General features: G+C 41.0%; 1 protein-coding gene across 1 annotated transcript in view; it reads left to right on the forward strand.

The window, feature by feature from the left end:
* The window catches only part of ipo11 (importin 11), a 71,429-nt gene that overhangs the window by 7,009 nt on the left and 43,991 nt on the right, over positions 1-20,429 (forward strand). The window contains exons 4-15 of the mRNA XM_052068486.1: positions 1,288-1,360; positions 3,225-3,428; positions 5,125-5,257; positions 6,066-6,124; positions 9,475-9,523; positions 11,528-11,598; positions 11,696-11,888; positions 12,785-12,937; positions 13,374-13,417; positions 14,252-14,342; positions 17,270-17,317; positions 18,983-19,088. Coding sequence (XP_051924446.1) covers positions 1,288-1,360; positions 3,225-3,428; positions 5,125-5,257; positions 6,066-6,124; positions 9,475-9,523; positions 11,528-11,598; positions 11,696-11,888; positions 12,785-12,937; positions 13,374-13,417; positions 14,252-14,342; positions 17,270-17,317; positions 18,983-19,088 — 1,224 coding nt within the window. The remainder of the gene's footprint in view (positions 1-1,287; positions 1,361-3,224; positions 3,429-5,124; positions 5,258-6,065; positions 6,125-9,474; positions 9,524-11,527; positions 11,599-11,695; positions 11,889-12,784; positions 12,938-13,373; positions 13,418-14,251; positions 14,343-17,269; positions 17,318-18,982; positions 19,089-20,429) is intronic.

Genomic DNA, 20,429 nt, shown 5'->3' on the forward strand with positions numbered 1-20,429 from the left:
CCCTAATGCTTTACTGTATATATATATCCCACGCTTTTTTGTCTTTTTAATGCATGCTGATCTGTGTGGCCTTTGAGCTTTCACTCAGCCCCATGTATGGTTGCTTGATGAGATGGCCCTAGCTGGATTTGAATAGAGCGTCGGTCCATAAATTCGCAGGACAGCATCAGGCCCGAGGTCTTCAGTTCTGCTTCAGCAATCTTTGTTTTTGGCCACTTTCTTTCTCGCTGCTGTTTTCTTACTCTCCACAGTCCACTCCTCCTCCTCCTCCTCTGACCAAGTTTGTTTTGTACCCGTCAGTAGTTTAGTGAGGTCACTTTCATTGTTTGGAGTGCTGTGTCGGATTTTTTTTTCTACCACCACGTAATTTGATTACCATCAGGCTCATTGCCATGAATTGAAAAGTACAGCGATGCCCGATAAGGCACGATGGATGTGGTGTCACCGTACCACGCGTTAGAAGGTTGTAGAAGGCTTCTTTTTGGCTCTCGGTATCACTGAAAGACAAAGTCAAAAAAAACGTTCATTGTACCCATCATCACTTGTCCAAGTTTCGGTTGTTTTACAAATGTCAGACCATTTGAATGATTCCATTGCTTGTGTATTTTTTACCGTCCTTTACTTCATACCGGTGTGTGGACTCGAGTGTTACGAGTCCCTGGTTGCCCCATTGAGGATGTATATTTTAGTCTTTTGCACATTGCCAGCATGTGTCCAAATCCTCTTTTACTTAAGCACATACCAAGGCACTGGAAATTGTTCCACCGTCCGTATTTACCTCCTTCTCCTCACTTGGTTTGCTCAGTGATGCATCGCTTCGATCATCAAGCATTCCTTTGCTCCATTAAGCCCCAGCTGCAGCTTAAATCTACAGCTTTATGGGTTTTTTGTCTGTGTTTTACTAATTCAGTGCACACAACAGCTATGGCAAGAGCATCAGTTGCATTTTTTTTTATCTGCAAGGTGTTTAATGCAAGTAGAGGACTTATAGAAGGTTGGCAGCTGGCTGTGGCTGTTGCTATACAAGGATTTGAATTCATCCCCTTGCATCTTAGTAGACCCTGCTTCATATTTCTGTTTGGAGTTGTAGATTCCAAATAAAGTCTGAAAGATTCTCCCAAAATTGTGGCGGGCTTGCTGTCCTCGCAATACAGAAGCTCAACTCTGCAAAGCACTGCCGTGTTGCAACTCGGATCTCTCAGGGATTTAAAACATGACTTTACTTTGCCGCTCTCAGATGCTATTTTTTCTTTCCTTCTGAAAAATGCCTTCTGCTTCTTTTGCCAGCGCTTTATCAGAGGCGGAGAAGACCACGTTACGTGCTGGTCTCATCACAAACTTCAACGAGCCTGTCAATCAGGTTAGTGATTTCAAACACTCCACCCTGCTGTCCGGGCCCTGATGGTGCACTTCATTAAAGAACCTCGTAGGGAAATTCTGTCTCAAATTTCGATGACATGCTGATTCTGAGGCAGGTAGCATATGTAGAACACTGATTGTCTTCCCTTTACATCATCCACAGGCCAGAGGTAGGAAGCGAGACTTGTTTCTTCTTCCTCACTTCTTTTTGGAATTATAACACGCGGTAGGAGAGCAAAGGGTCAATGCAAACTCATTCATCCATCTGTCAATTTTCTATGGCATTTACTTCGGTCGTGGGTAAACCGGAGTCCGCCCCAGTCTCAGGGCGAGAGGTGTGGTACATCCTGAATCCAGATTGCACAAACATATGGATTGCAGTTCAGTCTGCAAACAACATTTCAGCTCTACATTTAACTTGAGGTTTTTCACTTGGCTTTTGGATGTAAAATGGATGAATCGAAGAAAAGAAGGCGAGTCAGGAAGAGTACTTTAAGATGATGTAGACTGCCACGTTAGCTTCTTCCAGGAACCTCCGACTTGCAAGCTGTCACTTAGTCATCGAGGTAGCTGTTTTTATCTTCATATTTTTGCTTTGAGTTTTCTTCACAAATGTGATAAAATCAGAGGTGGACCACTCTTTATCATCATGATTAAAAAAAAAATTAGATATTAAAGATTTTTTGCACGATGCTGATATTAACAAAGCAATAATTGGGCGGGGCGGGGGCCGGGGGGTTGCCATAAGTTGAAGGAAATGACAGCAATACAATGATTCTGATTGCGACCACGGAAGAGCTCTTTGAGAGGCAGAATACGCACTCAACCATTCAGGATTGTTCTGCTTGTCCACTGGACACAGCTGGCAAGATGAATGTTATGAGAATGAAGTAATTTGCATTCTTGGCCAGCATGCAGTGCTGGCTAAAGTGCCGCCTGACACTATTTCAAAGATAAGACGACCCAGCTCGATGCCTCCGGGTGTGGACGTGAGCTAGAAAATAGACAGGAAATTTTTGATGTTGGTATGTACCCTAACATCTGAATTTGAATTCTGCACCCCTAAGGTTGCACAGAATTCTCTGGACAAATTTGAACTGTGGAATAACTGTCATGACACTTACTTTTTTTTGTTTTGTTTTAAAGAAACACCATATGCGTGCTAAAATAATGTAAAGATAATTTAATCACCTTAAAACGTTAACTGTTCAGATAATGAAGGTTTTATGACTTTTAGGACTTCTTAAACAAATTACAACAAATACAGTAATCTCTCGTTTATCGTGGTTAATGGGGACCAAAACCACACGGGATAAACAAAAATCCACCAAGTAGCGACAAATTAACATATAAAAATTTTATTTGATTTTTTTAAAGTCTGCACGAGAAGCTGCGAAAGTCAGCAAAACAACAGCGATTCACGTAGAGCAACATATACAGCACTGTACTTCATTTATATGAAAAAAAAATATATACTGTATTTTTTATGAATATGTTTGAAAAAATCTGCGATGCACTAAAGCCGCGATAAAGGAACCGCGAAATAGTGAGGGATCACTGTATAATTGATTTCAGGAAATTGTGTTTGATCAGCATTCGAAAATGGATTGCGTTTGACTTTGAGTATGGAACTCCATTTTAAAGCAACAAACTATTCAAGCAGACGTGTTTTCAAGTGGTTTCGCTCAAGGATTCTTTATTTTTAACTAAATGCACTGGCACATTCCTCCTCTGCCATTTCATGCTTTTTCCCTTGGGTCATTCTCTTTTCTGCGTGCGTACGTGCGTGCGTGTTTGTGTGTGTGTGTGTTTGTGTGTATGCACACATTTACAGGTATGTGTGTACGTGCGTGCTTTGCCAACAGATAGCAACCCAGATAGCGGTACTGATAGCCAAGGTAGCCAGGCTGGACTGCCCTCGGCAATGGCCGGAGCTCATCCCCATTCTGCTGGAGTCTGTCAAGGTCCAGGATGGCCTGCAGCAGCACAGAGCGCTGCTCACCTTCTATCACGTCACCAAAACGCTCTCATCGAAACGTCTGGCAGAGGACAGACGGCTATTTCAAGATGTAAGTCATCGGTCGCTTTGTTTGTGGACAGATTTTCTTTCTTCAGTTGTGTTATTTTGTCTTTTACCGCGACCTCTTTTTTCCAATATTGTGGTTTGTTTGCACTGCACAGTTCCATGTGCCACCTGTAGGTGATGCTGTTTAGCTGCTGTTAGACTGTCAAACGTGAGATTAATGGAAGCCCATTTCCTTTCAAGTCAAGTCAAGTCAAGTACCAGTGGCCCGTTTTTTACGCGTGACTGACGTGCGTGCGTGTGTTTATGCAAGGCAATGTTCCCTCCGTTGAAGCTCAGAGTCTTCAATTTCTGAATTTTTCTTTTAAGTGCCATCCAATGTTTTTACGAACATAAAACTATTGTAAAAAGATAGCTGAAGAATGAAATGTGGTTTGAGGGCAAAGAAATGATCAAATAGACTAAGGAAAGCTCTGCTGCCTCAGCTTTGGAAGCTTCCTACATCTCCACATACTTTTCCAGACATATCTGTCATTACCTATTTTTTTTTTAAACTTGAACCCTAGACATATTGTATACCTACCTCATGCTGTGATCGCTGGTGGATTTGCAGTTACTCCCTTGGGTCTCCTTTCATTAGTTGATAAATATTTCTCTTTGAGCATTTTTGATGTTCATGGTGATCACCTTCTAAAGGTGTTTGCCGTCATTTTCAGTTCAACATTCCCACTTTTATCCTTTGACACCCTTTCATGTATGGTTCCATACATTTTGAACAGCTTTGGACATTTTGCCTCTTGATCTGTTTTGACGTGCATGCTGCAGATGCTGGAAGTCAATTACAGGTAGTAAGCACAACATGGTACCAACAGAGAATTAACATTGGTGACCCAACTACTCAGAAGATGCCAAACTGTTTAATAATGAGGTGTCGTGTTTTCTAAATGTGATTATTTTCATGCGAAATGAGCCATGTAGTCATGTACTGTCACAAAATGGTTACCTCTGCATTTAGCATTTAAAAGACCAGTGATATGAAGCACTGTATAGTATAAATAAATAAACTCCCAAAACAATACGACTCACCTTTTGAAGAAGCTTAATTAGACAGGGAAAGGGCGTTGTTACACAGTGAGGTTTTGCTCGAATTAGCCCATGTTGCGGTGTGTACAATATGCCTTTTTGCGTCTAATTGTATTCAGTGATGCTTGGCTCCTACGCCACATTTTGTGTGTGTGTGTGTGTACTTTTATGAGAATGAAAATCAAAACCAAAAGCTCATTACGGTGCCCTGGCTGATTGTCTGAGGTAGGGAGCCACACGATGCACAGCACTGTTAAAAGGACCCGCAGTGCTTTTGTTTGCCTTTGATCATCTTTTTTTGCTCGACTGGAGTACATATGCATTCCCAGAGACATTTGTAATTGGCTTGGGGCCCAAATAATGTTATGGGAATAAGAGAACTAGCCAGTTCATTGAGACTTAAATTAACCGCCGTGACTCTTGAGATCCTCATTTGCTCCCTACTTGTGTTTTTCTTCAACATTGTGTCTAATTTGTTATTTTAGCTTTGAGCATAGCTGCTTCTCCGGCATTGTCATTTTATAGTATTTTTACATGGGAAATGCCATTTTGAGATATATTCTCTCCACGCACTCACCGGCGTGTTGTTGAAAGTGTCCACTGATCCAGAATGATTTGATCAGCGTGCGATTGACTGTTTTGTGTGTGCACGTTGGCAGTTGGCGTCGGGCATTTACAGCTTCGCGTGTTCCCTGTGGAGCCACCACACGGACTGCTTCCTCCAGCAGATCTTTGCCCGTGACGAGACGGCAGCAATGGCATCACTGGAAAGAACACTGCTGTCTCTTAAAGGTAGTTGGCACGAGGAAGCGCACAAAAGGAACACACCTTTTTTTTAATAGATTTTAAATGGTGTCGTAATGTGCTGTCAAAAGTATCCTTCATCAAGCATTTTTTTTTCCACTCGGTCTGATATTCATATACTGTGTAAAATACTTTCGTAAAATCCTGTGAATAGGACGTGAATTATTTTTGCATAAAAATGATTTGAAATCATCCCAAGGTGTTATACACAGATTCATGACCAAAAAAAAAACAAAACATTTTTTTTTAGATGTTTACCGGCTCTAAATTACTTTGATTTAAAATACTTGGCTAACACCTTCCACTTTCCACCCCTTGATGAAGTCCTTTGTTGTGTTGGCCAAATGTTTTGGGTCATTATCTTGTTGCATGATCCCAATTAGTTTGGATGGATTTTTCTGCAAATTGCCTTAAGAGTTCATTCCATCATGAGTTCGATCATCAATAAAGGCTAGTGAGACCGTTCCAGAAACGGCAATACCAGCTCAAGTCGTGGTACAGAGCTGCCAACCTACTGAAATTCAGTTCCAGAACAATTTGTCTGAATTTCCATGTTTTTAAACGTTTGTCAAGAGCATTACTTGTGTTCACACTTTGCTTTTATTTCATGACTGTTCCGTCACTGTTGGTGTATTTAATTCAGCACCGTGATTCATGGTATTATTTTTAAAGCCAGGCGTATACATTTTTGACCCGACTGAATTGCCCACTGTAATTACAAGTTAAAGAGGAAGTGTTCACTGTATCGTTAACAAAACATTGTGAATGGTCTTCAATGTGTTTTCCCCCTCCTCAGTATTACGCAAGTTGACCGTCCACGGATTCCAAGAGCCACAACAGAATATGGAAGTGATGGTGAGTGTTGTTACCGTTTGCTTAAATTTCTCATTCTTCCAGGAAAAAGATATCTCAGCATTTCTCAAAGCTTTCTTTTTTAATTCCGTGTGGAAAAAGCCATGGCGATTTGAAATGCCGGCAGCCATCTGTGTCTTCAAAGAACAAAGAGTTTAGTTTGAGTCCTTCTCCAACTGTCGCCGTAAACAAAGTCCAAATCCATGAAGCAATTTCATTTTACATCCATCACTTGCCCGGCTCACACTTGAAAATAATAAATGTGTGCATGTCTCATCCTTTTGAACCTCAGATGGCTGCTTGCTCTTCAGTCATGTTTCTTTTTTTCTTTTTTTTGTGTGTGAATATAGTAGGAACGTCCCAATGATGGAACAACAAATTGGTTAAAAAAAAGTCATTTCAAACACTCTGAACATAGACCTATCAGGATGTGTGATGGACTTGCATCACATCAGCTGTCATCTCACCTAATTTCAACCACTTGACATTCAAACACCACAACCGCCAAGCAAAAATAGAGCCATGTTACTGGCAGACTGCCTATCACAACATTTTCTAACCCTACAAAACCAAACTACGATGTGAAACTCGCCGAAAGTAAAGGTTTAATTGCGCGAAAGCAACAAGTGGCGTACGCAATTCGCTTCAGCTACCATCATCTCCATTGTTGGCTTCAGCAAGCCCCAAAGTATTCATGTCAACATGAACTTGCCATCAAGTCTGCTTGTTTTTTTTTTTCCTTTTCCTCGCTAACTTGCCACCAACATCCGTAGCTTTGATTGTGCTTGAAAGTGCCTGTAAAGGATGACAATTGTGATGAACAATCAATAGGAGGTGATGCCATGGAACTTATTCGTGAATTGATGTTGGTCACGAACAATCCTGTCATGAACTCACTTCAAAGCGCTCTTTGAATTGAACAACGGCAGGCCGGCTCCTGATGAAGAGCGTTTTTTTTTCTTATGCTTTTTTTCTTTTCCACAAACAACCTTCATTAGGTATATGAGTACTGTTCACAAATCACTTGAGTTCGAGGAGAAAAGACAAGCAAGTGAACCTGCTGCTAATGAACGTGCAGATGTCTTCTGCAACTGTTGCTGCACAAAAATATTACCCTTTATTTTATTCTCGCACTTTGAGTATGTGAATTAATAAAATAATATAAATAATATTCAATACATTCCATTTTCCAAGACTATCACACAATAAAACGTAAAATATACTGTGCTTTTATTTAGATTTTTTTTCCCTTTTAGTCAGTCCAAGTGCATCATAAAATGATCTGTTGTCATGTCTTTAACAACGTAATATTTGTCTTTGCTTTGAATATGTTCATGGTAATATGCAATTGATCTAATTACTGTATTTCATCTTCAAGTAGCCTTGGGGTACATAGAAGCTGGATTCAGCGATTTATGGTCATCGCGTCATTTACGGTTGGGCTCATTCAGTTGATGGCGCTTGTTCGCTCAATCATCATAACAGACACTCTATTTTCAACGTTTATCTTGCCTGTTTTTTTAGTTTGCAGTCTCAGTCGGTGAACTTGTCGAGGCCAAAGCCATTTTTTTTCTTTTAAATCAATGATAATCACTCAGTCTGATGTAGCACAAATGAGTTCAGTTCTAGCGAGAAGGCTCAAGGTCTTGCAGCGGCCGTAACTTTCACATTAAAATGTCATTTGCCTCAAGCTGGTTATTCCAGCTCAGCAGGCGGACGTAATGGCTTTAGAGTTAATATTTCATGTCCAGATTGGATTTACATGTTGAATCTCAGGCAAGTTACTGTTTTACCTTGCAATACCATTTTCCTTTCACATGTTCATTTGGCATCCCTGGATATCCGTCTACTCTGTAATTGCCATAATAAGAATATCTTTCAAACAGACGTGGCACTCAATATATTTATTTTAGCCGCAATGTGCTAGTGTCTTTTGAAACGCAGTTGAAGCCATAGCCTTTGTTGTATATATGGATCACCAGAATCAACAATCTAGTCTTTCGATACATACAAAGGTTCCCCCGATTTGGAAGTTACTGTATGTCAGAAGAGGGAAATGTGTTTTTAAAAGTCAACGCATCTGTTGATATCACAGCGTGTAAAAACAGTCATTGCTTCCTTCTGACTCAAAAAAATTATATTTATATTTTTTGCTTGTTAGTGGGTAGCTCCACTTAGAGCTTTTCACCTAATGTGTCTCATTTTGCTGTGATACGTCTTTATTTTTATTTTAATATCAAATAATTCCCCGAAAACCTCACTGGCTCTACATTTGTACGTGCAGGCGAATGCCCCCTTTTTCACTACACAATAACTACTCATCTCGCGATTGACACAGCCGCAGCTGGTCATTCAGTGGTTGAGAAATAGTAGCATCATTATGATATTTGAGGCTCCACGTCAAATGGCTGTCAATAGAGAAGACCCTTGTTTTCCTCCAATAATGTAGTTTTCTGTGAAACTATTTTAAGTGGAAATATAACCGCTCCAAACTAATGCAGGTCAAGCCAAGCCAAGTCGTGCAGGGCAGCGCACTGGAAAGGCATAACAAAGCTTCTGCTTTTATGCACTCCTGCAATATTGTTGAATGTTGTCAACTAGCACAAAACTGCGAATCAGACTTGCCAGCCCAATAAAATCTCTCCTCTGAGGAGAAGATGTTCTTTTGTACATTACAACAGTTTCACAAATTGCTTTTATTGCATTATTCCTTGGCTTATATAATGCAGTGCCTTCCAGCACTGCTCTATATCTTCTCTGCTTCCCATTTGTAGTTTATAGTAAGAATCTCAAAGTCATTTACTTTTCTTATGCTTGTGTATCTTCCCAAGCGGTTATTACAGTCTGTCACTATTGTCCTATCAGAACTAATTGTGATGAAAAATAGATATAGTTGCAATCTCTTTCTCATCACTCATCCCCATATGTTCCATTCGATCATTAGTTAAGTGCTTTTCACCCACCTGGCTCAACAAATGATATGCCATGGAAGTCGTTTTTATCATCTCCTCCTTTATTTTCATAAACCCCTCTCGATTTCACTCTTTTTTGAGGGCTGATGCGGTGACTGGGCTGTGGGCGCAAGGTGGGTGATTAATGACACCACCGTTGACCTCATTGCTCAACACTAATGCAGATCTTAACAGACTGCATCACCATCTATCATTCCATTTTTTTAGGCACGGCTACACCAGGCTTCTGAAAATTGATTCCCTTTCATCCTATGTGCGGCCAGCACAGTTATTTATCCTCCCGAGTGGTTAGGCAGGTGTACCTTTGTTTCAATACTGAGCGCTTGAACTGCAGAAATACGTGCAATTAAATCTTGCGTCTCCTCTTGCTCCCCTTTTTAGGGTTTCCTGAATGCAGTGTTTGAAAGGCTAAAGCAGTTCCTGGAATGTTGTGAGTACTTTTGTCTCTTGCATCTCTGAGAAAGGATCAGTTGTTGAATGAAAAACATGATGGAAGACTGCCAAATAAGATAAGATAAGATATCCTTCATTTGTCCCACAATGGGGAAATTTACAGCCTCCAGCAGCAAGAATGTATGTAGAAAGAAGAAGAGAAAAAAAACAACAACAACAAACATCTTTCAATTAAATAAATTCAATTAAATATGAACACAAATGGATAAATCGCAGTACTATTTACAATTTACCTTCACATCATTTAATTATTATTATTATTATGATTGTTATTTTTTATTCATCAGCCTGACAGCAGTCGGTAGGAACGAGCGTCGGTATCTCTCCTTCTTGCAGCGTGGGTGTAACAGTCTCTGGCTGAAGGAGCTACCAAGTGCTGTCAGGGCGGGCTGGAAGGGGGGGGGGGGACTGGCCATCATAGCTTTTAGCTTAGTTAGCATCCGTCTGTTGCCCACCTCCTCCAGAGTGTCAAGGGAGCAACCCAGGACAGAACTGGCCTTCCTGACCAGTCGCTCCAGTCTCTTTCTGTCCCGGGCCGAGATGCTGCCTGACCAGCAGACAATGCCATAATAGATGGCCGAGGCCACCACCGAGTTATAGAACCAGTTATAGAGAAAATCTGCCACACTATATTTTCTAAACTACAAATCGTCAAGTTTCTAAGCAACGAATTGGGCTTTTGGAGAAAGAGAATCATTGCTTTGAATAAGCTCCACTTTGTCTTTATTCTTGCCTGTATTTATTCATTCTGGGGTTGTTTTTCATCATGGCTGCTCCCCCCTCTTCTTTGCAACACTCAAATCTTTACACCGTAAGGATTTAGCAGTCAACAATATATCCACCACAATTCTCAGTTCAAATATTTCTCTCTCACTGACGGTGGCCATTGGGACAGAGCATGCCCGTTTTGGGATTTGTAGCAGTTGGAATGTGTAATCTATCATCTCACGGCTGAGCCAGCAACAAAGCATTTGCCGTTCCTTGCCATATGATTGGATTGGATTGGATAAACTTTGTCAAGTGTATTGTATGTGTAGGTCAAAGGTCATCTACATGACCTGTTGTTTTGGGGCCCTTTTTGCAATCAAGTTGTACAGTTTTCTGTTTCTTTTTGATGTTTGTCCTTGAACCACCAGTATATTCTATTCTCTTCAATAGTGGAATTTGCTCTACTAGCTGTAGAACGTGGGTCATACCACAAGTAGATACTAATTATTTTTCCCCTCAGAAAAGATCAAGTGGTGACATCTGATAGACATCTTTTGGTAGTACGGCACATAGTATGTAATTGTATTTCGCTGAGAACACGTAAGGATTCATAGTCGTCTTTAGGCCGCTACCAAGGTATGTCTTTCTTCAATTTTGATGAAGCCATTTTTCTATTGTTGATTTAATGTGACATAACATAATACAGGTGAAAGTAGTACACAAGGCCCTTTCAGGGCCTCTCTTTTGCCAGCAAATTTTCTGCAACTGTATTTACAGATTAACATTGACAAACTACAAAACTTAAAAAGAGATCCCAATCATGCCAAAACTAACCCTAATTACCCGGTAGTCATGCTATTCAGAGTCTTTGCTCAATGCAATGTTAGGGTTGTGTTCACAATCATTTTGACATTAGCTCGGTGGAGCTATTTAACGTCACAGAAAGATGAGATGCCTGTGCTGACTCTCCGACCAAATTTAATTGTCATGGTTTATGGTTTGTGCCGTCAGTTTAACACCGCCAATGTCTTCGGTCTGTATGGCACTCGCTAATGCAATGAGGGGCTCAATCAGAGCACTGTCACAAATTACGGAGGTGATTTTGATGGAATGAGATTACAATCCTCCAATTGCTGTTGCTTTGGGGACAAACATACAGTACTGCGTTCACTGGTAAACATGTCACTGCAACAGCACAATTACTACGAATAATTCCACAAGGACTCCCAGCTGTTGTTGTCCAACCATTTTCTGATTGTGGTGTCGTTTTTAGGTCGACAACTTGGTGCAGGCAGCACTTGTAGAGAAAAGCTGGAAAAGACGATCATTCTCTACACTAAAGTTGTGAGTTGAGTTGCACATCATGATGGAAGACGGTGGTATTTCATTAAAAAAAAGAAAGGGAAATCTAACTATAGTGTTCTTCTCTTCTGTCCCTTAGTTGTTGGATTTCTTGGAGGGGCATCCCTGTGCATTTATACCACTCATCCAGTGCTCGCTGGAATTCGCTGTGGGCTACGTGTTCACGCCAGTCGGGGAAGGCGTCACCTTCGAGCGCTTCATCGTCCAGTGCATGAACCTCATCAAGATGATTGTTACGAACGACGCCTATAAACCTGCCAATAACATCGAAGGTAAGGGGGATCAGTTTGTTTGAGATGTTTCATTACCTCTGCCGCTCCTCACCGCCTCCACAGCTGTGTTCAACTACGGAAGTACCCCAAAAATATATTGTTACCCCTTTTGTGGCGACCTTGATTCTGTTGTCAAACTGCCACCATCATAAAACATTTATGACCTACACTGGAAGTGTTTTAAGTCACACTTTAACAGTCTTGTATCAAAGGCTTGCAAAAAATGCCACTCTTGTAATGTGTGAAACGTGACATGTTAAAGCAAAACACAACCTATCTTTTGATAACTCACGCCAAACTAACTAGTGGATTGTGCAAGAAGTTCAAGTGGGAGTCTTCATGGTGATCTTTTGAGACTTCTGACAATCAGGGCTTGACTTAACTGCTGTCTATCGGTGTGTGTTTAAGCAGACTAAGCTGAGCTGAACATGCATTTTCTTTTGCGCTCCCATCTTCCAGACGGGGAAATATTGTAAAACGCAAGGTTAAGGAGCCTAAGGGAAGATCGAGCTTTGGCTGACCGACTCGGCTATTGGCAGCCATGTGACTTGTTTTTTTTTTTCAGTCCACCCTGTCACTCATGTCGACAGACGGGAGGTCTCTTGTGTATCTGCGAGTATGACAGGTCCATAAACAGTGTCGCACAAATGAAAACACAACCGAAATTGCTTCATCCTTTATCGGCTGATTGGTCCTTATACGTATTTTAATGCAGTGTTTGTTTTTAGTATTCTGAATAAATTGTGTTGGAAATTACAGTACTTTTTTTTGCATTGTTGCGCTCCACCATAATAGTAATGGTTGTAATTCAGGAAATATTGGCAGGGACAAGAGACAGCAATGTGCGAACTGGATTTCAATATTCTAGCTTCACAGCTTCATTGTCTTCATTGTAGAGAGTAAACCGGAGAGTCTGGAGGCTCACAAGATCAAGACGGCTTTCTTCACACAACCCACGCTGAGAGAGATCGGATGCCGGCTTGTCTCCCACTATTTCCTTCTCACAAAGGAGGAGCTGGACATGTGGGAAGAGGATCCCGAGAGCTTTGGTAAATCGATCAATTCAATCCAGATTTCCCAGAACTCCCTTGCGACAAATATTCTATTTCTAATTATTGACAGACTTTATGGTTCCTATTCAGAGCAGCAAGGGTTAATCGGTTATTTTTATTACATACTACATGCTAGCGTCTCACATCTTTATAATTGTAGGACTTGTATCATTGAAAACATTACATGCAGTTTTATGCTGGACAAAGATGAATTAATTGCTTTACGGTGCCTTTGAAGCTACAATAATTTGTAAACACCATTTTGTTAAACTTTTGTAGCATCTTTATGGAAAGCCGTTTTAAGCTGTGTAGCATGACGATTATTAGATTTGAGCTCAAATGTGGAGGAGTGGATTGGGTGAAGAAAAACCTTTCAAATGGAGGCTTCTACATGTCATTGAGCACCATCTGACTTTCACCATCTCATCTGCAGCTGTTGAGGAAACAGGAGGCGACTCGTGGAAATACAGTTTGAGGGTGAGTAAAAAAACTTTTGCTTTTCAGATACAGATAACCATTTTGTTTCTTCTACTTTAATATATCCCCTTTGTCCTCCATTAACCTGACTCCCTGATCATATTAACTCTGGGTAAGGTTTCCTGGTCACAAAGTAGCACACTCACAGTCGAGTAAACACAACCTTTTCCCGCATTAGTCACAGCACCCAGTGGGAGGGCTGGTCTGGCCACATATAACAAATAAAGTAAAGTCGTGAAAGAAAATAACTAGTGTTAATACCATTTTTAAAAAAAGATAGGAATTTTGATTAAGCCAACATTGCTATTTAATCTCAGTGGGAAACTACTTGCATTCTATTGGTTTGCAATGTAATGTGACAACCTTATACAGTACAGTTGGTTAAAACTTTTTTTTATACGGAGATCCTACAAAATTCTCACATCAAGGGCATAACAAAACATAACAGCAGATTGGGGCATTTATGTTACAGATAATTGTGTGCCAAACTACAATCAGAAAATTAGATTCATGACTTTTGGACAGTGGCAGTCATTGTTATGTTCCAATCGTATTTTGCACTGTTATGACCTTTGCATCAGCATGCCGTTAGGGCAGTTGTATGAGGACGGTCTACGGAGGATGTGTCACCGTGCACCTATTCCTTCCGTGTTCATGAATTCGGCTCACTGATCAGAAGTGACTCTTACTCGTCAATAAATCTGTGGGGAATGTTGCCAGTGAATTGGGTTTTTCTGTGTCACCCACCCTGCTGATCTTTTTGTTGGTAATGTGAGTGCACACATGCACGTTGTGATATGTTCCTAATGATCACTTTTCTCTCTTTCCTTTTAGCCCTGTACAGAAGTGTTGTTTTTGGATATCTTCAACAACTACGGCCGGACCTTGACTCCTGTGCTCCTGGATATGGTTCAGAATCTCCACGGTTAGTTAATTCCGTCTCCAAGAGTAATTGCTTGTTTTGTTTCTTTTCCCCCCTTATTTTTAGTGCAGTACATGTCAACGTTATGACACATTATAGAACATGGATTCCTATTTTAAAGTTGAAGATCTGGAGAAACTGAACATAGTCAAGCAAATGCAAAATGCCCTTCAATTTTCACTCAAATTCAATAATTCTCAGCAATCTTCAATTAATCGACAAATAGGTTAGCGAGTTCCTAATTAGCACATTTCTCAGCAGGATTTCCCTGCTGTAAAACAATCATTAATAAAGTTCTTGGAATTCTCGCTATTGTCGCCTACATTGGATGTAGTTCCCCTGTCAACATATAAATCTTCTATATATATATATATTGCGCGTCGTCCCGCACGCGGTCTGTCCTTCCGTCTGTCCCTTTTCAAAACGTACCTACTTCACCGCGCCGCCACTGCGCGCCGCCACTGCGCGCCGCCACTGCGCCGCTCAGGCAGTGGCTCACTACGATCGCGCGGGCATCTTAGCGAAAAAATGTTGTCTACCCACAAGCATTGCAATGAAATTGTTAGTTATTTAGTAGAGCTAAACATCTCTTTATTTTCGCGATAAGCAATGAAGATGAACAAAAAGTTGAACCAAGCAATAACACTTTTGTGGGCCGAAGGCCCACCTTACCAGCCTTCCGCAGGAACTAGCTGATGAGCCGCCCGGAGGGCGGCGAACCAGCTAGTATTTCATAAAGTAAGAGAGCATGTAGGGTCTTTCACATTGCCTTTAGTGGTACAGTATATGTAACATGGCTTTGTCAGCGTCCTTGACTTCCCTTGTGACAGATTATTATTAAAACTACTCAAGTCTCCAGGACTCGGTCACATTCACACATATGCCTTTGTGCTCCTGATGGGGACGGGCTTATTTGTGTTGCCATTGTTTTTGGTTGTGTTTCTGAATTAACAGTGCCATTGCACATGCACTTTGGTTTTGGAGGGTTTGTTTCCGACCGCTCTTCAATTCTGCTCTCAGCTTCAAGTGACAAAGTGGAAATACATTCCACCGGAGCAAGAGCGACAGCAGATTAGAAAATTCTATGGTTGAAGGGACCTGGCTATTGATTGAGACCTTGGTGCACCACAAGTACTAATAGAGGTGTAGAAAGCAGACTGGCTAAATGGTGAGGATGTGACTTGATGGTGAACATGGGTCACTGGCTGAAAATCTCAATCCTGGATAAATAGTCCAATGAATACATCAACTATTATGTCAAGAGGCCAATAGTCCAATGAATACATCAACTCTTATGTCAACAGGCCAATATTCAAATTGTGTTTTCTCATATGATCCCTGTTGAGTGAAAATAATGTCTTCTAATTTTGACACTCCACAGAGAGGAGTGGTCTCCACAACCCTCAATCATAAACAAAATCAAGTCTTTCAAAAGAGTTTTCAAAATGGTGCAATATCAAGCCAATTCACTCCTCTCTCGATGATCTGCTCAAATGTCAATCAAATGCCACTAATCCTGATAAAATAGGTGCTATTTGGCGAGCATATTTCTTGTGCCTACATACAGTATAAGATATGTGAGCCGCAATAACATATCCACTTAAAGCCTTCGGTGACTGAAATGTCTCACTGAGTCGTCACCCGCGATAACGAGTCACTCTAATGCAGCCATGCCACAATGAAGCCCCTATACGCAAGTTTGACTTTTAAAAAAAGTCAAAAAAGCTTCTACTTCCACCCCGCAGTATAAAAAAACATGAGGTAAAAAACATATTGAATATTGTTTTTTTTTTTTAAGGAACTAAAATAAAAACAGTACTGCACTTTTTAACATGCAACACATACAAAGCAACCCCCCGCCACCCCATTTCCCCGTTTCAGCACTTTCTCTCCTATGTGATGAAAGACTGCAAAGGTCCGATTAACAGAATATTTCTGAGCAAATGAGGGCCTTTGTCTTTTGCTTCCCTTATGAGTCGTATAGGTTCTACCGTCTTCTTTTTCCTTTGTTAGTAAATGCAAACACATACTGGAATGAAAAGCTCCCGTGCCTACTTGATCCATTTAAAATGACTGTTCATGCACTTCAGAGATACCAAACAGGTCTGTCAGATCAGCACTGGATAACATTTATATCCAGAGCGCATTTCTCACCAGATGCAACTCAGATTCCAATTATCGTGTTTACACCTGAGCAAATGAGCTGTATCAAAAGGGATAATGAGTTTGTATTAGTGTGCGTGCGTGTGTGCGTAAAATCCTGTCATCCCATCATGCTCCTGCCCAGCATAAAAAAATAAAATTAGTCTGTTATTTTTTGTTTATGAAGACTGCATATTTTATACATTCACTAAGCATATCTATATATATATTGCGCGTCGTCCCGCACGCGGTCTGTCCTTCCGTCTGTCCCTTTTCAAAACGTACCTACTTCACCGCGCCGCTCAGGCAGTGGCTCACTACGATCGCGCGGGCATCTTAGCGAAAAAATGTTGCCTACCCACAAGCATTGCAATGAAATTGTTAGTTATTTAGTAGAGCTAAACATCTCTTTATTTTCGCGATAAGCAATGAAGATGAACGAAAAGTTGAACCAAGCAACAACACTTTTGTGGGCCGAAGGCCCACCTTACCAGCCTTCCGCAGGAACTAGCTGATGTGCCGCCCGGAGGGCGGCCATTTATGCCATGCATTTTTTTTAGTATGCAGCTCCTCAGTTGGGCTAATTAAAAATTGTGGCACCTCTTCATCACTTAAATTGCCTATCCCTGGTTTAAAAGATTAAAATAGGACATTTTAATCACTTTCAGGGGAGCGTCAATTCTTTTCTGAAATTCTGTATTTACAATCAGGCTCGGTCCTAATCCGTGGTGAACAGCAGGGCTCCACAATAGTTCCCTCATAAATGACAATATTTTGTTTTATTGCAGGCCCAACCAACGTGGAAGATCCTGTTCAGTTGTTAATGAAGGATGCGGGTGAGTTAAACCTCTTTTTCATTTCTTCTTTCTACATCGTCACAGTGTTTGGACTTCAAGGGATGATTTAATGGCATCCAAAAGCGAATCAAATTGACTCCCAAGTGGATACGTCGAGTGTTGAGACATCAGTCATCTCCTTGCAGTCTTGATAAAAACACAACTTGATCATGAAGCTGTACACAGTGTGCACTGTTGTAGATAATTACAACTCTGAACGTCAACCTCGTTGAAGAGAAAAATGTGTGATTAGTAAATAATAACCATTTTAACAGTACTCTTAATAGGATCTGACATTCATGATGCGGCTGGGTTGTTGGTACGCAACAGTCAATAATAACCGGAGCTTGCTGTTTTGGACCAGGCTCTATTGCTAATCACACAGGCTATTAAAATATTATGTGTGAATGAATAAATCAAAGGTATCATCCAGTGTGTTTCAAACCACAGCCAGCAACTTTAACTCTCTATTGCGCTGCGCTTTGAGGGAGGATTGAAGATTATTTAGTGTCTACGAGGAGAAATAAAGCAAATTTCAAGAGTGGTGCTGGTGGTGGTGGGGGGGGGGGGGGTTCATTTGTTTTGAATGTCATTGTCATTTGCTTTTTTCTATAAGATAAGGGGAACTCAATTGAAATGGGATTATCAAACTCAATTTTTCTTTTCTTTTTTTTACAATTTGGGCTGGTTGATATCAGCCAGCCCGAATGCTATTACGTCCACATGATCTTGCAACTCTGACCCTCCATTTTGTGCTGTTGCAACTACAGTACAGCAACAGGGAAAAGGGTAGGAAAAGGCTGGCTTTTGCAAGACTATGTGAAAGGAACCAGATTTTTCAAACACAAGAGACAGGCACCCGTATACATGTCAGCATGAAAAGATCAGAAATTGACTTCCCAACAAAGAATTCGATGTTTATTTACTGTGTCTGTAATCCCTTTAATTGCTTAGAAGAAGTTAGTTGAATTCAACGTACCATTAGCAGAGTTTCCGACAGTTCCATTTACCTGTCCTGAATAGTCAACCTCTGGCAGTGTTCCATTGATAAGAATCCAAGCACTTGCTTCAGCACCTTCAGCCCATCTGTCTTGTCTGACTCCTTGTACTCGCGCATCTGTTTGTCAGAACGAATGAGAGCAAATGTGACCAAGAGGCATGGAGCTGCCCAAGCTGGACAAGCCGCTTGATCATATTTTTTTTACATTTTCAATATATTTTTTTCCCCTGTGAGGCATATGTGCACACCACTGTCCTGCTGCCCTGTACTTTGGAGGACATTATCTTGGCTTCCCGCTTCCACAGTAGCGGAAGCCCTGCAGTCATCGACATCCTAAGTGCTTCACTTGACTGCATGATTTTACAGTTTCCTTAAGAGCTTGGGCCATATAGCTTCATCAGACAATTGTTCCGTTGCTGTAATTATTACTCTTGTTTAACTGCATTTTGTGTTTCCTTGGGTAGTCTCTGTGTGATACTGAAATTGGTTCGATGAACTTTGTTATGTGAGAATTATGCACAGAACCCATAAATCAGGGGCAAATATTTCACATCACCGTCGAATGCTGTACAAAAATATACTAACTTGTTTCCGTTCGGATTCTTGATGATAGAATATTGATTTGTTAACTTTGTTTTATGGCTTTTTTCTTGCACTGCTTGCAGTGTTCAACGCAGTGGGATTGGTTGCCGACCAGCTGTATGACAATGTGGACTTTGACCAGTGGTTCAAGAATCAGCTTCTCGGGGAGCTGCAAGTCAGCCATCACAGGTGACATTGCGTTTTTGCTTCAAAGCCATTTATCAAACACGGGCCAATAATTTGTTAAAAAACATCTTTTGATTTCTTTTTTTTGGGGTGTGGGGGATATAAATAGAAATCTTCCTTAAATATGACTGAAAGTTGGAGTTTGGACACCCCCCCCACCACCAAAAGAAAAAAATATTTTATTGTTAATATTGTTGGTCTTGCCCACTTCGAAGGGTGTGTCGTCATACATTGTGTTGGTTGATTAAGCTGTATGATGCATTTTTTTTTTTTACATTTTAGGTGACAGGAACATTAAAATGTTAATTACAACATTGCCTCTAAGTTAATAAAGGTTTGATGACTGTGACATTTTGAGCCTGGGACAATGGGATTTGTTTATTTCCTATGGGAGGATTTTGATTTGACATTAGAACAACTTGCGTCACGTTATGGATTATGTTCGACGTTGGAGGTTCCACTGTTCCGTTTGTCATTTTGATGGCATTTTGATGAATGCAGCAACAGCAAAACCAACCCATTCAAAGGTTGGTTTTGCTGTTGCTTGCTTGTGATATAAATGTGCTCTTTAATTTGGTTTATGTTGTTTTTCAAAAATCAGCAATGCTTACGAGTTTTCATATTTCACATTCCTATCAGAGGGACTCCAGCTAATTACCTATTGACTTCTGTTACATTATTGAGTCAAATAATCAGCACAGTCAGTATATGCCAAATGCCTCATTAGTACCCAGCCGATATGTGTCTGCTGCATTAGCCACTGTCGCCTGTGTCCACTCATTTGCTCCCGGTCTAGTGACACAGCAGTTGAAGCGGCAGTGCAGCCTCATCACGCTCTCATATCGTCTGCAGACTCAGGCAGCGAGCCGAGAGACGAACACATTTAAAAAGTGATGAGAAAGTGGGAGAGCGGCTGCTGTGAGTGATATGAAGAACAAAGGAGCTGTCTGCAGGCACAAATGCCAGGGCAATCAAAGTACCAACCCGGCAGCGCTCCAAAGATCAGCCACTCAGGCGGCTCTGCACGTCAGCGAGCCGTCGCTCTGATGTCACTGTGACACTGTTGCTCCGGCGCTTCAGTCCATTTTACCTTGTTTTGCCACCGTGGCTGCAGACTCCAAGGATTTAATGTTTGTTTATTCTGCTGTTGTTTTGATCACAAAAAGCATCCCCATTGTCATTTTCATCATATCAGATATGAGCACTAAGTTTCTTTCTGTGGGGGAACATTCATGATTCGTCATAGTTTGTTCTTACAGAAATTTAACATATGCTTGAAGGTATGTATCTATCTAGCCAAAAGTGTGTGGCATTTTAAATAGGAACAAAAAGTGTACGTTCGCA

This window comes from Hippocampus zosterae, chromosome 6 (genome assembly GCF_025434085.1).
Source record: "Hippocampus zosterae strain Florida chromosome 6, ASM2543408v3, whole genome shotgun sequence".
In the NCBI taxonomy this organism is placed as follows: Eukaryota; Metazoa; Chordata; class Actinopteri; order Syngnathiformes; family Syngnathidae; genus Hippocampus; species Hippocampus zosterae.